The 14,210-nt window shown below is 44.7% G+C and overlaps 1 protein-coding gene across 1 annotated transcript; it reads right to left on the bottom strand.

Moving 5' to 3' along the window:
- Positions 1-5,577: 5,577 nt before the first annotated feature.
- On the bottom strand, positions 5,578-9,377 carry LOC310662795 (uncharacterized protein). The gene is made up of 2 exons (XM_083409928.1): positions 9,233-9,377; positions 5,578-7,038 (listed from the first exon to the last, which is right to left on the bottom strand). Exon 2 carries the CDS (start codon positions 7,025-7,027, stop codon positions 5,996-5,998), a length of 1,032 nt encoding a protein of 343 aa, XP_083266054.1. The 5' UTR covers positions 7,028-7,038; positions 9,233-9,377; the 3' UTR covers positions 5,578-5,995.
- Between the last annotated feature and the right edge of the window lie 4,833 nt (positions 9,378-14,210).

Here is a 14,210-nt window from a genome sequence, read left to right as displayed (position 1 = left end):
CATTCCATTTCCAAAGAAACCCAGCCTTCAACTCAAACACAGTACAAACACTTCTATGTTCTTCCTTGTATTTGCATAAATGTTTGATGTGGTTTTTGACAAAAGGCCTTTATCACGATCAACCTTTGGGCTTCTGCGGTTTCCTTCTCTCTGCTCTGGCCACAGCACTTGACTCCTTGCTCCTCCAAGCCAACTTCCTGAAGGAGCCATACTCTCACATTTCTTAGAGTACTCTTGGAGTAGAATCACTCGTAAATTTCATATCACGGCAGAACAAGACCGTTTCCTTGCCCAAGCCCAGCTGGTATTGCCATATGTACATCTTCTCATTGGGCTGCACGGTTACACTAATAGCTTCTTCGATCTCAGTGGCTTCATTCCAGTCTTCCTGCTCTGTGTTGATCCTCTTCCCACCATACTCAGCCGTGAGAGAGAACTGGTACTTGGCAATGGCCTCAGTGAGTGCGCCTGACTGATATGTGGCAGTCATGGATATGTTCCAGTTGTGCTCCACACTGCTCATCTTCTTCTTGTTGTATCCCACTTTCTTGGTGATCTTCTTATTCCATACAATGGGAGTGTTGGAGTCATTGGAGATGGTCTTGATAAGTTCCCACTTACCATAAGCTGAGCCATGGGTAACAGCCATTCCTCCAGGGAGCATGTTCACAACATCAGTATGGAAGGAAAATGTTTCAGCATTCACATTTTCGTGGAAGTTGGTGCATTTATAGTACTGGTGCCCCATTCATCAACGGGTTTTACAAAGTAATAGTAATCCTTGATGCCCCAGTAATAGAGACCATCCTTGCAAGCTGGGTGAAGTGTGTATTCAACTGCATCTTTATCTTCATTTATATTAGTGACCATACGGTAAACACCTCTTTTCTGGAAAATGATATAGAAGTATCTAGAGGCTGAGAGGTAATGGTCCCCTCCGTGGCAGTTGGGATGGAGGCTGTATACTACAGCATCTAGGTCTTTATTCATGTTGCTGACACGGCAATAGTTGTCTCCTTTGATGATGTAGAATAGGCCGTCCTGATGGGCTAAGTAGTGATCTCCTCCCTGGCAGGAATTGTGCAGGCTAAACACTTCGAGGTCATAGCCGTGATTGAAATTGGTGGACCTCATGTAGCAGCCCAGGTCTGAGCGGACAATGTAGTAATATCTATCTACCCCACAGAAATCAACCCCTGGGGCTTTGTTCTTAGGGACTATCTCTGGCATGGTGCTTGATTCTAGGAAAAGAAAGCAATGTATTCAGTTAGATCAGAATATTTCACAAAATGATTATTTATTTACTCTTTTTACTTATTTTATTATTTATGACAATGAAATAATTAACAGAATTTGCTGACGTCTTGGAAAACAGTCTCAATGCTTTAACACAATAAACCTGCCAGAGCCAAATATGATGCCAAAGGTAAATGATTACTAATTAATTGTGAGGTGCTTTGAAAGACAAACCAAAAATCTTCTGCTTGTCAAGACATATTTTCTATCTATTTCTCTCTTCATTTGATAGGAGACCCACCCCCTTTCAATGAATATAATATTGCTTTACAGGCTGATCCTTTTAAAAGCAGTTTGCCCAGTGACTTTAGGGTATGGCTGTTTGAGAAACGAAAGACCAAGATTTTGCTGAAAATCAATGCTCGTTTGAAGGCTCAGTGTGGCTTAAACACCTGTATCCATCACTGCTGTGTTTGCTCACAAAGAAAAGCTCTTTGCACCGCTCCCTTGTACAGAACATATGAGAGAGTGCGCATTCAATACTCAAGCCCCATTAAATGTGGTCAAGCTTAAGGAGAGGCTGAGAGTGGATTTTGAGGGGATATTTACTGAGATCTTTTGTGGGCACCATACGAGGTCACTCAGGCACCCATAAGTGCTATGTTGGTGCCTGCTGTTCTAATTAATTTCCTGTCTCAGCTGTGATGGGAAGAAACTGCCTAACACCTCAGAATATCTTGGAAAGAGGAACAAAATTCAGATCTGGACCTGTTTTTTCCCCCCATAGTGTGCATAAACCAACACCATCCATCCTTTCTCCCATTCAGCCTGGAAGGGGCAGATAAACTTACTTGCCTACTTTCAACCTCGGTAGTTAATGCAATAGTACTGTATTGCCAGACTGTTGAGGTTCAGAGCTAGGAGAAGAGGACAGTACACATCTATTGTGGTTGGTGGGGGAGGGGAGAGAAGAGATTTCCCAGTTCTTTATTCCCCCACGGATTTTCTTGTGGCATCTGATTTGTTCCCTCTAACGCCAACGTTGTTCATGGTTCTTCAGGAGGTTTAGACCAGATGATCATCCCCGCTTGGGATTGCCATACTGTAAGATCTGTACTCCCTCCATGTGGACTGAAGGTTTAAATATGTGTATAAATCATATTTCTTAAAGCTAAAACAGTCCCTACCATGTCTTCAATTCTCCAAGGGAGCACAGCCCCTGGGTGAATATCTGGAACCCCCTGGGATCTTGCTCCAGCTCAGCAGGGAGAGTGTGTGCATGAATGTCATTTTCTTGGGTCTCTTTCTCACTCTGCACAATCCCCTCCCCCAAACTAGGGCTGGTGGTCTGATCAGCCACTAAACTCCACCTTCTGGGTGTTTTTGATTCAGGTATATAAAAAGAGGGTCATAATAGAAGATTGTGCATGGCATTAAAGAAGTGGCTATTTCTCTCCTACTTCTTCTGCCATAACTGTAGAGCTCAAGAGGTCCTATTAAAATAGCTTGAAAGTAGAGTCAGTGGACAGGCAAAAGAACATACTTTTTCATACAATGCAAAACTCCTATTTTGTTTTATTTAAGTGTCATTTATTTCATCTCCCAATGCTGAAAATAGTTTCTTTTTTTTTAAAAAAAAGCACCGTCAGAATGCTTAGCACATTCTTAAACCCTGTTCCCCAAGAAACCAAAGCCGTAAAAGGAAACATAATCAAAAATCTTTTTGAACCATAAAATACACCCTCCACACACCCAGCAAAAGCCTCACTGTTCAGATATATATAAGCATGGGGTACAGTAATTCGATCACATGATCCCACTAGTTGATTGACAACTTTTAACTCAAACACTGAATATTATACATTCAGATCCTCAGAAGTTACCACATTTATAAACTAGAATCATAGAATCATAGAGTTGGAAGAGACCACAAGGGCCATCGAGTCCAACCCCCTGCCAAGCAGGAAACACCATCAGAGCACTCCTGACATATGGTTGTCAAGCCTCTGCTTAAAGACCTCCAAAGAAGGAGACTCCACCACACTCCTTGGCAGCAAATTCCACTGTCGAACAGCTCTTACTGTCAGGAAGTTCTTCCTAATGTTTAGGTGGAATCTTCTTTCTTGTAGTTTGGATCCATTGCTCCGTGTCCGCTTCTCTGGAGCAGCAGAAAGCAACCTTTCTACTAACATTTGCACTTGGAGTAGGGAGTGAGGGGAGGGGGGAATTAACTCAGCTGTCAGACAGTGTGAAAAACTCCTTTATGAAAGTCATGATCACAAAGCATTAAGATAGCAATGGTCTTCTGGTGACTTTATGCAGCCCTACTCATTGCTATTTGAGAACTTAGCAACACTCAGTTTGTATAGGATTGCATTCTGAAAGTGATCTGGAGGTCGGGATGGATGTTCATAACATAAGATAAACTTTATAGACTATTTACAGAATGAATGTGCAAGGAAGCTCAAGCTTCTCTGTTGCTGAATCCTTCCTCTACCCAGAGGCCCCTTCCAGTCATATCTGGTTCCTTTGAGCCAACCCACGGAAATGGAGAGTATTTTCCCAGATACCCAAGATGTTGCAAATGAGTTCAGAATCTAGTAGAAATGAGAATTCTGCCTCTGGATCACATCATGATCTCATCCTGCAAGGTGTTTCAAGACATTTCGTGGAGAATGAGTAAAGAAAGGAATTCTGATTCCTGGAGGGACCAGAGATACCAATCCCTAAAGCCTTTGGAAAGCCCACATAACTTCCATATCACACAGAGAATATCATTGGCACTCAGTAATTATAAAGTTAGGCTACATGTCGACAAAGAAGCAACCCTTCCCTTGTGCCCCAAATTCTAAAGTAATCTCTCTCTGCTCCTGCCCAGTAACCCTCCAAGACTTACCGGTTTCCACGGTATTCACACAGAAAGTTTGTAATAGGTGGCAGCTGCTTCTCTTTTTGGAGAATGTGGGAAATGTGTGAACAGTTGCTGTTTATATAGGATAGAAGAGGCCAAGGGTTAATGAGAAACTACACACTGCTCCACTTACATTGGAACCAAAGTACATGCTTTATTGATTTTTTTCAGATAATGAACAACGACAACAACCACAAGGCAACCCTCCCAGGACCACGTGCTGCGCTCCGAAGGCTTCAGGTTCCTTTTGGTGAAGCCGGGAGAGCAAGACTCTCCTGGCTTCAGCAGAAAGGGAGAGCTGTGCAGCGCCCCTTCAGACAAGTGGGAGGAGAAATGGAAGGGGCTCCATTTCTCCTGCCGCTTCGCTGAAGGGGTGCTGAGCAGAGAGGGGGAGATTTTTTTCCCCTTGTTCTCCGCCACTAAAACAATGTGCATCCTAAGGTCGGGTGCGTCCTATGCAGCGGAAAATACGGTAATTGAAAAACACCTTAAATATCAACCAAATGCAACTTAAAAATACATAAAAAGTAAAAGTGTTCATCTACCGACAATGCAATAAGGAAATCTATCCTTCCAAAACTGAAAGGGGAACACAAAGACAGAACAGAGCTGGTCCACCCATGAGGCAAGGTGAGGTGACTGCCTCAGGCGGCAGAATGTACTGAGGCAGCAGAGGTCAATCAGGAGGTTACTCAGCTGTGCAGAGAGAGATTCTGCTTGAGTATGCATTAATGCCATTTTTAGATTCAAGGTCTGTTGCTGGAATACATGGTCTGTTTTAGTAGACTGATTGCTGGATTTTTAAAAGGAACTTCATTTAACTTGTACTGTTATTGCTGAAATAAAAAGCGGCCCCCCATTTAGGAAGCTAGACTAAAGGATTCCGCCCAAGGCCTGCAACCACCAAAGTTGTGACGTTTTACTAAAGGAAAGGCAAAACCTGCCAATGCAGGAAAATGCCTTTCCTGTCCTTCAACAGCGCCTGCGTACCTGTAGAGAAGAGGTTAACCTGCAAAAGGAGGCTTAACTGAGGGAGGGCAGGGTGGGAGAAGTTCTGGAGCCAACTGACACTGCTTCGCAGGTAAGATTCACCTTCTGTTCTGTGGGCAGGGCGATCCCTCCCCCTACCTGGCCGATCCCCTGGCAACGCCTCCCCAGGTGGGATTGGGCGATTGGCTGACGTAGGCGGAGACCTCCAGGTGTGCAGCCTGGGGAGGACGAAGCCAGCCCCTACTACCGGGAGACGCACTGAGATGGGGGGAGGCTGTGTGTGACCATGCAAAAGGTGCCCCCCCCCCCCAGTTGATGTGGGGAGCGGTCACTGTATTATCTAAGTGACAGAAACTGAATTGAAGAAGGTATTTGTGTCTTCTGGAAAATATATGTTGAAAATCATTTTGTACACAAGTGTGAAAAGCACACAGAAGACATTTTTAAACCACTGATTATTCATTTTATTTGATTTGTATAACACTGGGACAGATTCCAGAGTTCAGCAGGTACAAATTAAGATGAGGGCACAAATTTGGCAAAGGGATTCATAGGCACCAGAGAAATAGTAGCTTATCTAAAAGGCATTCAGCTTGGGTCACCTGCATCGTGCGGAAACTAGGATATGCTTTTCTAACAGTAGCCTAGCAGGATATGTATGTCCATATAAAAGTATATAATATGTTTAGTAATCATTAACCTCACTTCGTGTTTAGCTTATGCATGTTTATATCCTACTCAGCTAACGCCCCCTTATGAGAGCTCTAGATTGTCTAAATATTAGCCCATAGTAATCAATTAAATGTTATAATAGAGAGGAAGCCTTTGAAGGTGCCTTTTGGCCTAACACTTTTCTTTTCACTTCTTGGAAGGTGGCAGAGGAATATCTGTAGGTGGAGTAGAATCACTCGTAAATTTCATATCACGGCAGAACAAGACCGTTTCCTTGCCCAAACCCAGCTGGTATTGCCATATGTACATCTTCTCATTGGGCTGCAGGGTCAAATTAATAGCTTCTTCAATCTCAGTGGCTTCATTCCAGTCTTCCTGCTCTGTGTTGACACTCTTCCCACCATACTCAGCAGTGAGAGAGAACTGGTACTTGGCAATGGCCTCAGTGAGTGCGCCTGACTGATATGAGGCAGTCATGGAAACCTTCCAGTTGTGCTCCACACTATTCATCTTCTGCTTGTTGTATCCCACTTTCTTAGTGATCTTCTTATTCCATACAATGGGAGTGTTGGAGTCATTGGAGATGGTCTTGATAGCTTCCCACTTACCATAAGCTGGGCCTTGGGTAATAGCCATTCCTCCAGGGAGCATGTTCACAACATCACTATGGAAGGAGGATGTAAAAGCATCCAAATTTTTGTGGAAGTCGGTGCATCTATAGTACTGGACCCCCCATTCATCATGGGGTTTTACGAAGTAATAGTAATCCTTGATGCCCCAGTAATAGAGACCATCCTTGCAAGTTGGGTGAAGTGTGTATTCAACTGCATCTGTATCTTCATGCATATTAGTGATCCGACGGTAATAACCTCTTTTCTGGAAAATGATATAGAAGTATCCAAAGGCTGAGAGGTAATGGTCCCCTCCGCGGCAGTTGGGATGGAGGCTGTATACTACAGCACCTAGGTCTTCATTCATGTTGCTGACACGGCGATAGTTGTCTCCTTTGATGATATAAAATAGGTCATCCTCATGGGCTAAGTAGTGATCTCCTCCCGTGCAGGAACTATGCAGGCTAAACACTTTAAGGTCTTTGCCCCCATGGAAATCGGTCGACCTCATGTAGCAGCCCAGGTCTGAGCGGACAATGTAGTAATATTCATCTACCCCACAGAAATCAACCCCTGGGGCTTTGTTCTTAGGGACTATCTCTGGCATGGTGCTTGATTCTAGGAAAAGAAAGCAATGTATTCAGTTAGATCAAAAGATTTCACACACTGATCATTTATTTACTCTTTTTACTTATTTTATTATTTATGACAATGAAATAATTAACAGAATTTGTTGACGTCATGGAAAACAGTCTCAGTGCTTTAACACAATATACCTGCCAGTGCCAAATATGATGCCAAAGGTAAATGATTACTAATTAATTGTGAGGTGCTTTGAAAGACAAACCAAACATCTTCTGCTTGTCAAGACATATTTCTCTATCTACCGTATTTTTCGTCCCATAGGACGCTCCGTCCCATAGGACACACCTTGTTTTTTTTGGGGGGAAATAAAGGAAAAAATGTTTTCCTTAATTCCCCCCCCCCCCAAACCAGGTCGGCAGGCTGCTATCCGCAGCATGGGGAGACCTGCGGGGAACTCCTGCAGGGCTCGCCACACTGCGGATGTCTGCCCGGCGCGAGGGGCACTCTGATTCAGGGCACCCCTCGTGCTGGGCGGCAGGCTGATATCCGCAGCCTAGACAGCCCTGCAGGACCTCCCGCAGGGCTGCCTAGGCTGTGGATGTGTTCCCAAAGCGCCGGGCGCTCTGCTTTCAGCGCGCCCGGCACTCCGGGAAGCAGGCAGCTATCCGCAGCCTAGACAGCCCTGCGGGACCTCCTGCAGGGTTGCGTAGGCTGCGGATGCATTCCCGAAGCGCTGGGCGCTCTGCTTTCAACGTGCCCGGCGCTCCAGGAAGCAGGCTGCTAGCAGGCCTAGACAGCCCTGCGGGAACTCCCGCAGGGCTGCCTAGGCTGCGGACGTCTTCCTGAAGCCTGGAGAGCGAGAGGGGTCGCTGCGCACCGACCCCTCTCGCTCTTCAAGCTTCAGCGAAAGCCTGCATTCGCCCCATAGGACGCACCCAGATTTCCCCTTCATTTTTGGAGGGGGAAAAGTGCATCCTATAGGGCGAAAAATACGGTATTTCTCTCTCCATTTGATAGGAGACCCACCCATCCCTTCCAAGGAATATAAATTGTATTTGACAGGCTGATAAGTTTTAAAAGCAGTTTGCCTTGTGATTTTAGGGAATAGCTGTTTGGGAAATGAAAGATCCAGATTTTGCAGAAAATCTTGTTTGAAGGCTCAATGTGGCTAAAACACCTATATCCATCACTGCTGTGCTTGCTCACAAAGAGAAGCTCTTTGCACCTCTCCCTTGTTCAGAACATATTAAAGAGTGGTTCTTCAATACTGAAGTCCCATTAAATGGAGAGGCTGAGCCAGTTGATTTTGAGGGGATATTTACCGAGACATTTTGTGGGCACCATACGAGGGCAACGAGGCATTCATGAGTGTCATGCTGGTAACTGCTGTTCTAATTAATTTCCTATCTCAGCTGTGATGGGAAGAGACTGCCTAACAGCTCAGAATATCTTGGAAAGAGGAGCAAAATTCAGGTCTGAAGCTGCTTCTCTCATTGTGTGCATAAACTGACACCATCCTTTCACCCATACAGCACTGGAAGGGGCAGATAAACGTACTTGCCAACCTTCAACCTCAGTACAGCAACTACAGCAATAATACTGTAGTGCCAGACTGTTGAGGTGCAGAGCTAGGAGAGGATGGAAGAACACATCTATGGGGGCTGTGGGGGAAGAGAAGTGATTCCCCAATTCTTTATTCCTCCTCGTATTTTCTTGTGGCGTCTGATTTGTTCCTTCTAACACCAACGTGTCCAGGAGGTGCAGATTGTTAAGACTAGATGAGCCTCCCTGCTTGGGATTGCCATGCTGTAAGATCTGCACCCCCTCCATGCAGACTGAAGGTTTAAATATGCCTCTAAATCATATTTCTTAAAGCTACGACAGTCTCTGCCATGTATTCTTCTCTCCCTCTTCTGTTGCCATAACTCTGGAGCTGAGTTATACATTAATGCATATTGAATATCCATTAATGTCATTTCTAGATTCAAGGTCTGTTGCTGGAATACATGGTCTGTCTTAGTAGACTGGTTGTTGGATTTTTAAAAGGAACTTCATTTAACTTCTAGTGTTTTTGCTGAAATAAAAACCTTAGAGTTTATGATTATATCCTTTATAATTATAAAGAGGTAGTTACACTGCAGGTCCACAAAAAAGTACTCTCTCCCTTATGCTCCAAATTCTAAAGTTATCTCTCTCCGCTCCTGCCCAGTAACCCTCCAAGACTTACCGGTATTCGTGGTATTCACACAGAACGTTTTGTAGTAGGTGGCAACTGCTTCTCTTGGTGGAGAATGAGGGAAATGTGTGAACACTTGCTGCTTAAATAGGATAGAAGAAGCTATGGGTTAATGAGAAACTACACACAGCTCCTCCTACATTGGAACTAAAAAAAATAAAATATTTTTTTCAGATGATAAGCAGAGACACAACCACAAGAAAAGCCTCCCACTCCCCTTCTCAGAGTGCAGAGTCTTCCAGGAACAAAAATATAGCATCAGCGGAACTTAGAATATCTATCATTTTCTAGTGTTGTGGTCAAACAAATGAATCGTTCCATAATACTCCATGTGAGGCTGGTGGACAGAAAGCATGTTCAGTGGATTATGCATATTCCATAAAATCAAACTATTTTATAAGAAATGAATATCCCTTCCCCCTCGGTACAATATTCTCCTTGTACTGCAGTTAGTTTTTCCATAAGGCTTAAATCCTATTCGGAATAAGGGAATTTCCCTTTAAAAAGGGGAAAAGTTGACAGCTATGCTCAGCGAATACCCCCTTAGCTCAGGAGAGCTCTATATTTTCTAAATATAGTAATCAATAGTTATCAGTCATAGTATAAATCAAATTTTATAATAGAGGTGAAGCGTTTGAGGGTGCCTTTCGATCTAACATTTTTCACTTATCAGAAGGTGGTAAAGGAATATCTGTAGGTGGAGTAGAATTATCCAGTGGTGTAGCATGGGTTGTCAGCACCCGGGGCAAGGCAAGTAATTTGCGCCCCCCCCCCACTGCACTGTCCCTCCCCCAGATAGTCCCTTGCTCTCTCTCCGCACCGCACCGCACGCCTGGCACCCTCCCCTCCACAGTGGGCGGCAACCCGGAGGCTCGGATCGGATTCGCACAGCCAGCACTGCAGTGAGAGAGAGTGAGTGAGCCAGGTAGGGGCAGAGAGCTGCGAGTGCGAGCGCCCCCCCCCAGATGTTGCGGCCGGTGCGGCCGGCCCCCCCTGCACCCCCCAACACTACGCCACTGGAATTATCCCTAAACTTCATATCACGGCAGAACAAGACCGCTTCCTGGCCCAAGCCCAGCTGGTATTGCCATATGTACATCTTCCCATTGGGCTGCACAGTTACACTAATAGCTTCTTCGATCTCAGTGGCTTCATTCCAGTCTTCCTGCTCTGTGTTGACACTCTTTCCACCATACTCAGCAGTGAGAGAGAACTGGTACTTGGCAACGGCTTCAGTGAGTGCACCCGACTGATATGAGGCAGCCATGGAAATCTTCCAGTTGTGCTCCACGCTGGTCGTCGTCTGCTTGCTGCATCCCACTTTCTTAGTGATCCTCTAATTCCATACAATTGGAGTGTTGGAGTCATTGGAGATGGTCTTGATAGCTTCCCACTTACCATAAGCTGGGCCTTGGGTAATAGCCATTCCTCCAGGGAGCATGTTCACTACATCACTATGGAAGAAGTATGTTTCAGCATCCACATTTTCATGGAAGTTGGTGCATCTATAGTAGTGCATCTATTCATCATGGGGTTTTACAAAGTAATAGTGAAACCTGAGTCCCCAGTAATAGAGACAATCCTTGCAAGTTGGGTGAAGTCTGTATTCAACTGCATCGTTATCTGTATTCATATTAGTGACCCGACGGTAAACACCTCTTTTCTGGAAAATGATATAGAAGTATCCAAAGGCTGAGAGGTAATGGTCCCCTCCGCGGCAGTTGGGATGGAGGCTGTATACTACAGCACCTAAGTCTCCATTCATGTTGCTGACACGGCGATAGTTGTCTCCTTTGATGATGTAGAATAGGTCATCCTCATGGGCTAAGTAGTGATCTCCTCCTGTGCAGGAACTATGCAGGCTAAACACTTCGAGGTCTTTGCCCTCATGGAAATTGGTGGACCTCATGTAGCAGCCCAGGTCTGAGCGGACAATGTAGTAATATTCATCTACCCCACAGAAATCAACCCCTGGGGCTTTGTTCTTAGGGACTATCTCTGGCATGGTGCTTGATTCTAGGAAAAGAAAGCAATGTATTCAGTTAGATCAAAAGATTTCACACACTGATCATTTATTTACTCTTTTTACTTATTTTATTATTTATGACAATGAAATAATTAACAGAATTTGTTGACGTCTTGGAAAACAGTCTCAATGCTTTAACACAATATACCCGCCTGTGCCAAATATAATTCCAAAGGTAAATGATTACTAATTAATTGTGAGGTGCTTTGAAAGACGAACCAAATATCTTCTGCTTGTCAAGACATATTTCTCTATCTATTTCTCTCTCCATTTGATAGGAGACCAACCCACCCCTTCCAAGGAATATAAATTGCGTTTGACAGGCTAGCCAGTTTTAAAAGTAGTTTGCCTTGTGATTTTAGGGAATGGCTGTCTCGGAAATGAAAGATCCAGATTTTGCTGGAAATCAATGCTTTTTTGAAGGCTCAGTGTGGCAAAAACACTGACACCCATCACTGCTGTGCTTGCTCACAAAGAGAAGCTCTTTGCGCCTCTCCCTTATTCAGGACATATGAGAGAGTCGGCCTTCAGTACTCAAGCCCCATTAAATGGAGAGGCTGAGCCAGCGGATTTTGAGGGGATATTTACCGAGACCTTTTGTGGGCACCATACGAGGGCACCCAGGCACTCATGAGTGCCATGCTGGTAACTGCTGTTCGAATTAATTTCCTATCTCAGCTGTGATGGGAAGAGACTGCCTAACAGCTCAGAATATCTTGGAAAGAGGAGCAAAATTCAGGTCTGAAGCTGCTTCTCTCATTGTGTGCATAAACTGACACCATCCTTTCACCCATACAGCACTGGAAGGAGCAGATAAACTTGTGTGTATGAACTGACACCACCTGTTCTCCCAGACAGCACTGGAAGGGGCAGATAAACTTGTGTGCATGAACCGACACCGCCCGTTCTCCCAGACAGCACTGGAAGGGGCAGATAAAATTGTGTGTATGAACCGACACCGCCCGTTCTCCCAGACAGCACTGGAAGGGGCAGATAAACTTGTGTGCATGAACCGACACCGCCCGTTCTCCCAGACAGCACTGGAAGGGGCAGATAAACTTGTGTGCATGAACCGACACCACCCTTTCTCCCAGACAGCACTGGAAGGGGCAGATAAACTTACTTTGCCTACCCACAACCTTGGGCATGCTCTACAGCAATAGTGCTATAGTGCCAGACTCTTGAGGTTCAGAGCTAGTAGAGGATGGAAGGACACATCTATGGGGCTGTGGGGGAAGAGAAGAGATTTCCCAATTCTTTATTCCCCCTCGTATTTTCTTGTAGCGTCTGATTTGTTCCTTCTAACACCAATGTGACCAGGAGGTGCAGATTGTTAAGACTAGATGAGCCTCCCTGCTTGGGATTGCCATGCTGTAAGATCTGCACCCCCTCCATGCAGATTGAAGGTTTAAATATGTCTATAAATCCTATTTTTTAAAGCTACGACAGTGTTCAAGTGTTCTTGAATATGCATGAATGTCATTTTTAAATTCAAACTCAGCTGCTGGAATACATGCTTTGTTTTAGTAGAATGGTTGTTGTATTACTAAAAGGAACTTCATTTATCTTGTACTGTTATTGCTTAAATAAAAACCTTAGAGTGAGGTATACATCCTGTGTTCTTGGGTCTCTTCCTCCCTCTGCACAAGAAGGGCTGGTAGTCTGATCAGCCACTAAACTCCACCATCTGGTGTTTTTGATTCAGGAATATAAAAAGAGGGGCATAATAGAAGTTTATAAGATTATGCATGACACTAAAGAAGTGGCTATTCCTCTCTCCCTCTTCTGCTGCCATAACTCTAGAGCTCAAGAGGGCCTATTAAAATAGCCTGACAGCAGAGTCAGTAATAGGCAAAAGAACATACATTTCCACACAATGCAAAACTCCCTTATGAAATAAATTATTACAAAGCATTGAGATAGGCATTGTCTCCTGGTGACTATATGCAGCCGTACACCTTGCTATTCAAGAAACACTCAGTTTGTATAGGACTGCATTCTGAAAGAGATCTGGAGGTCGGGGTAGATGTTCCTAATATAAGATAAACTTGATAAGCTATTTACAAAAGAAATGTTCCAGGGAGCTCTAGCTTCTCTGTTGCTGAATCCTTCCCCTACCCAGAGGTCCCTTCCAGTCCCATCTGCGTTCTCAAAGACACCCATGGGCCCCATGTCTTTGCTTTCGTCTCTCTCTCTGCTGGAGACACTGAAGCAGGCAGTCATGTTTTTCTTTGTTCTGACCAACGCTGAATGAACTTGTAAATAATGCTCTCCTGACTGCATCTTTCACTGTGCATTATCTGCTGATAGAGCGTGCATGGCTCTGGAATGTGGCAAGCTATTTCTGGAGCTCGTGTCGCTAATTGCTGATACTGCGTGTCCGGAGATGACGTGGAGTCATGATGGACTTTGTCTCCCTGGCAGTATCCCAACAGAACATATCAGACGACACAGCGATTCTTCAAACAGGTCTTCTTTATTCAGAGGCCAGAACAGAACTGAACTGAAGGGCTCAGTCAGCCTGCTTATATAGAGCTCCAGTACAACGTTACTGTAGCAACTTTTTAAAACTATCCAATCACTGAACGTCACTTTCGATCCTTCATTTGCATAAAAACTATCCAATCACTGAACGTCACTTTCGATCCTTCATTTGCATAACTATCTACAGTATCCCTCTGCTGGCCCAGGGTGAGAACTTCAGTACATAACAGTCGCAGTCTCCAAACTCATACCCACAAGTTCCAAAAGAGTTTCTGTGGCCACTTCAAAACAGAAGCTCAGGATTCCTGCTGCTTCCCCTTGGTGGCCCAGCCTACTCCATCTCTTGCCGCATATTCCAAATCCAAATCTTGCCACTGGGCTTTAGCTGGGGGCGCTTTATGAACAATTCCTTGACCCACCCCCACCCCACCTTGGTGGCCAGAACCCTCTCCCCTATGC

Source organism: Podarcis tiliguerta, assembly GCF_965153285.1.
Source record: "Podarcis tiliguerta genome assembly, chromosome: 13".
NCBI lineage: Eukaryota > Metazoa > Chordata > Lepidosauria > Squamata > Lacertidae > Podarcis > Podarcis tiliguerta.
Note: the sequence above shows the minus strand (reverse complement) of the source record. Positions and strands in the feature narration are given on the sequence as shown.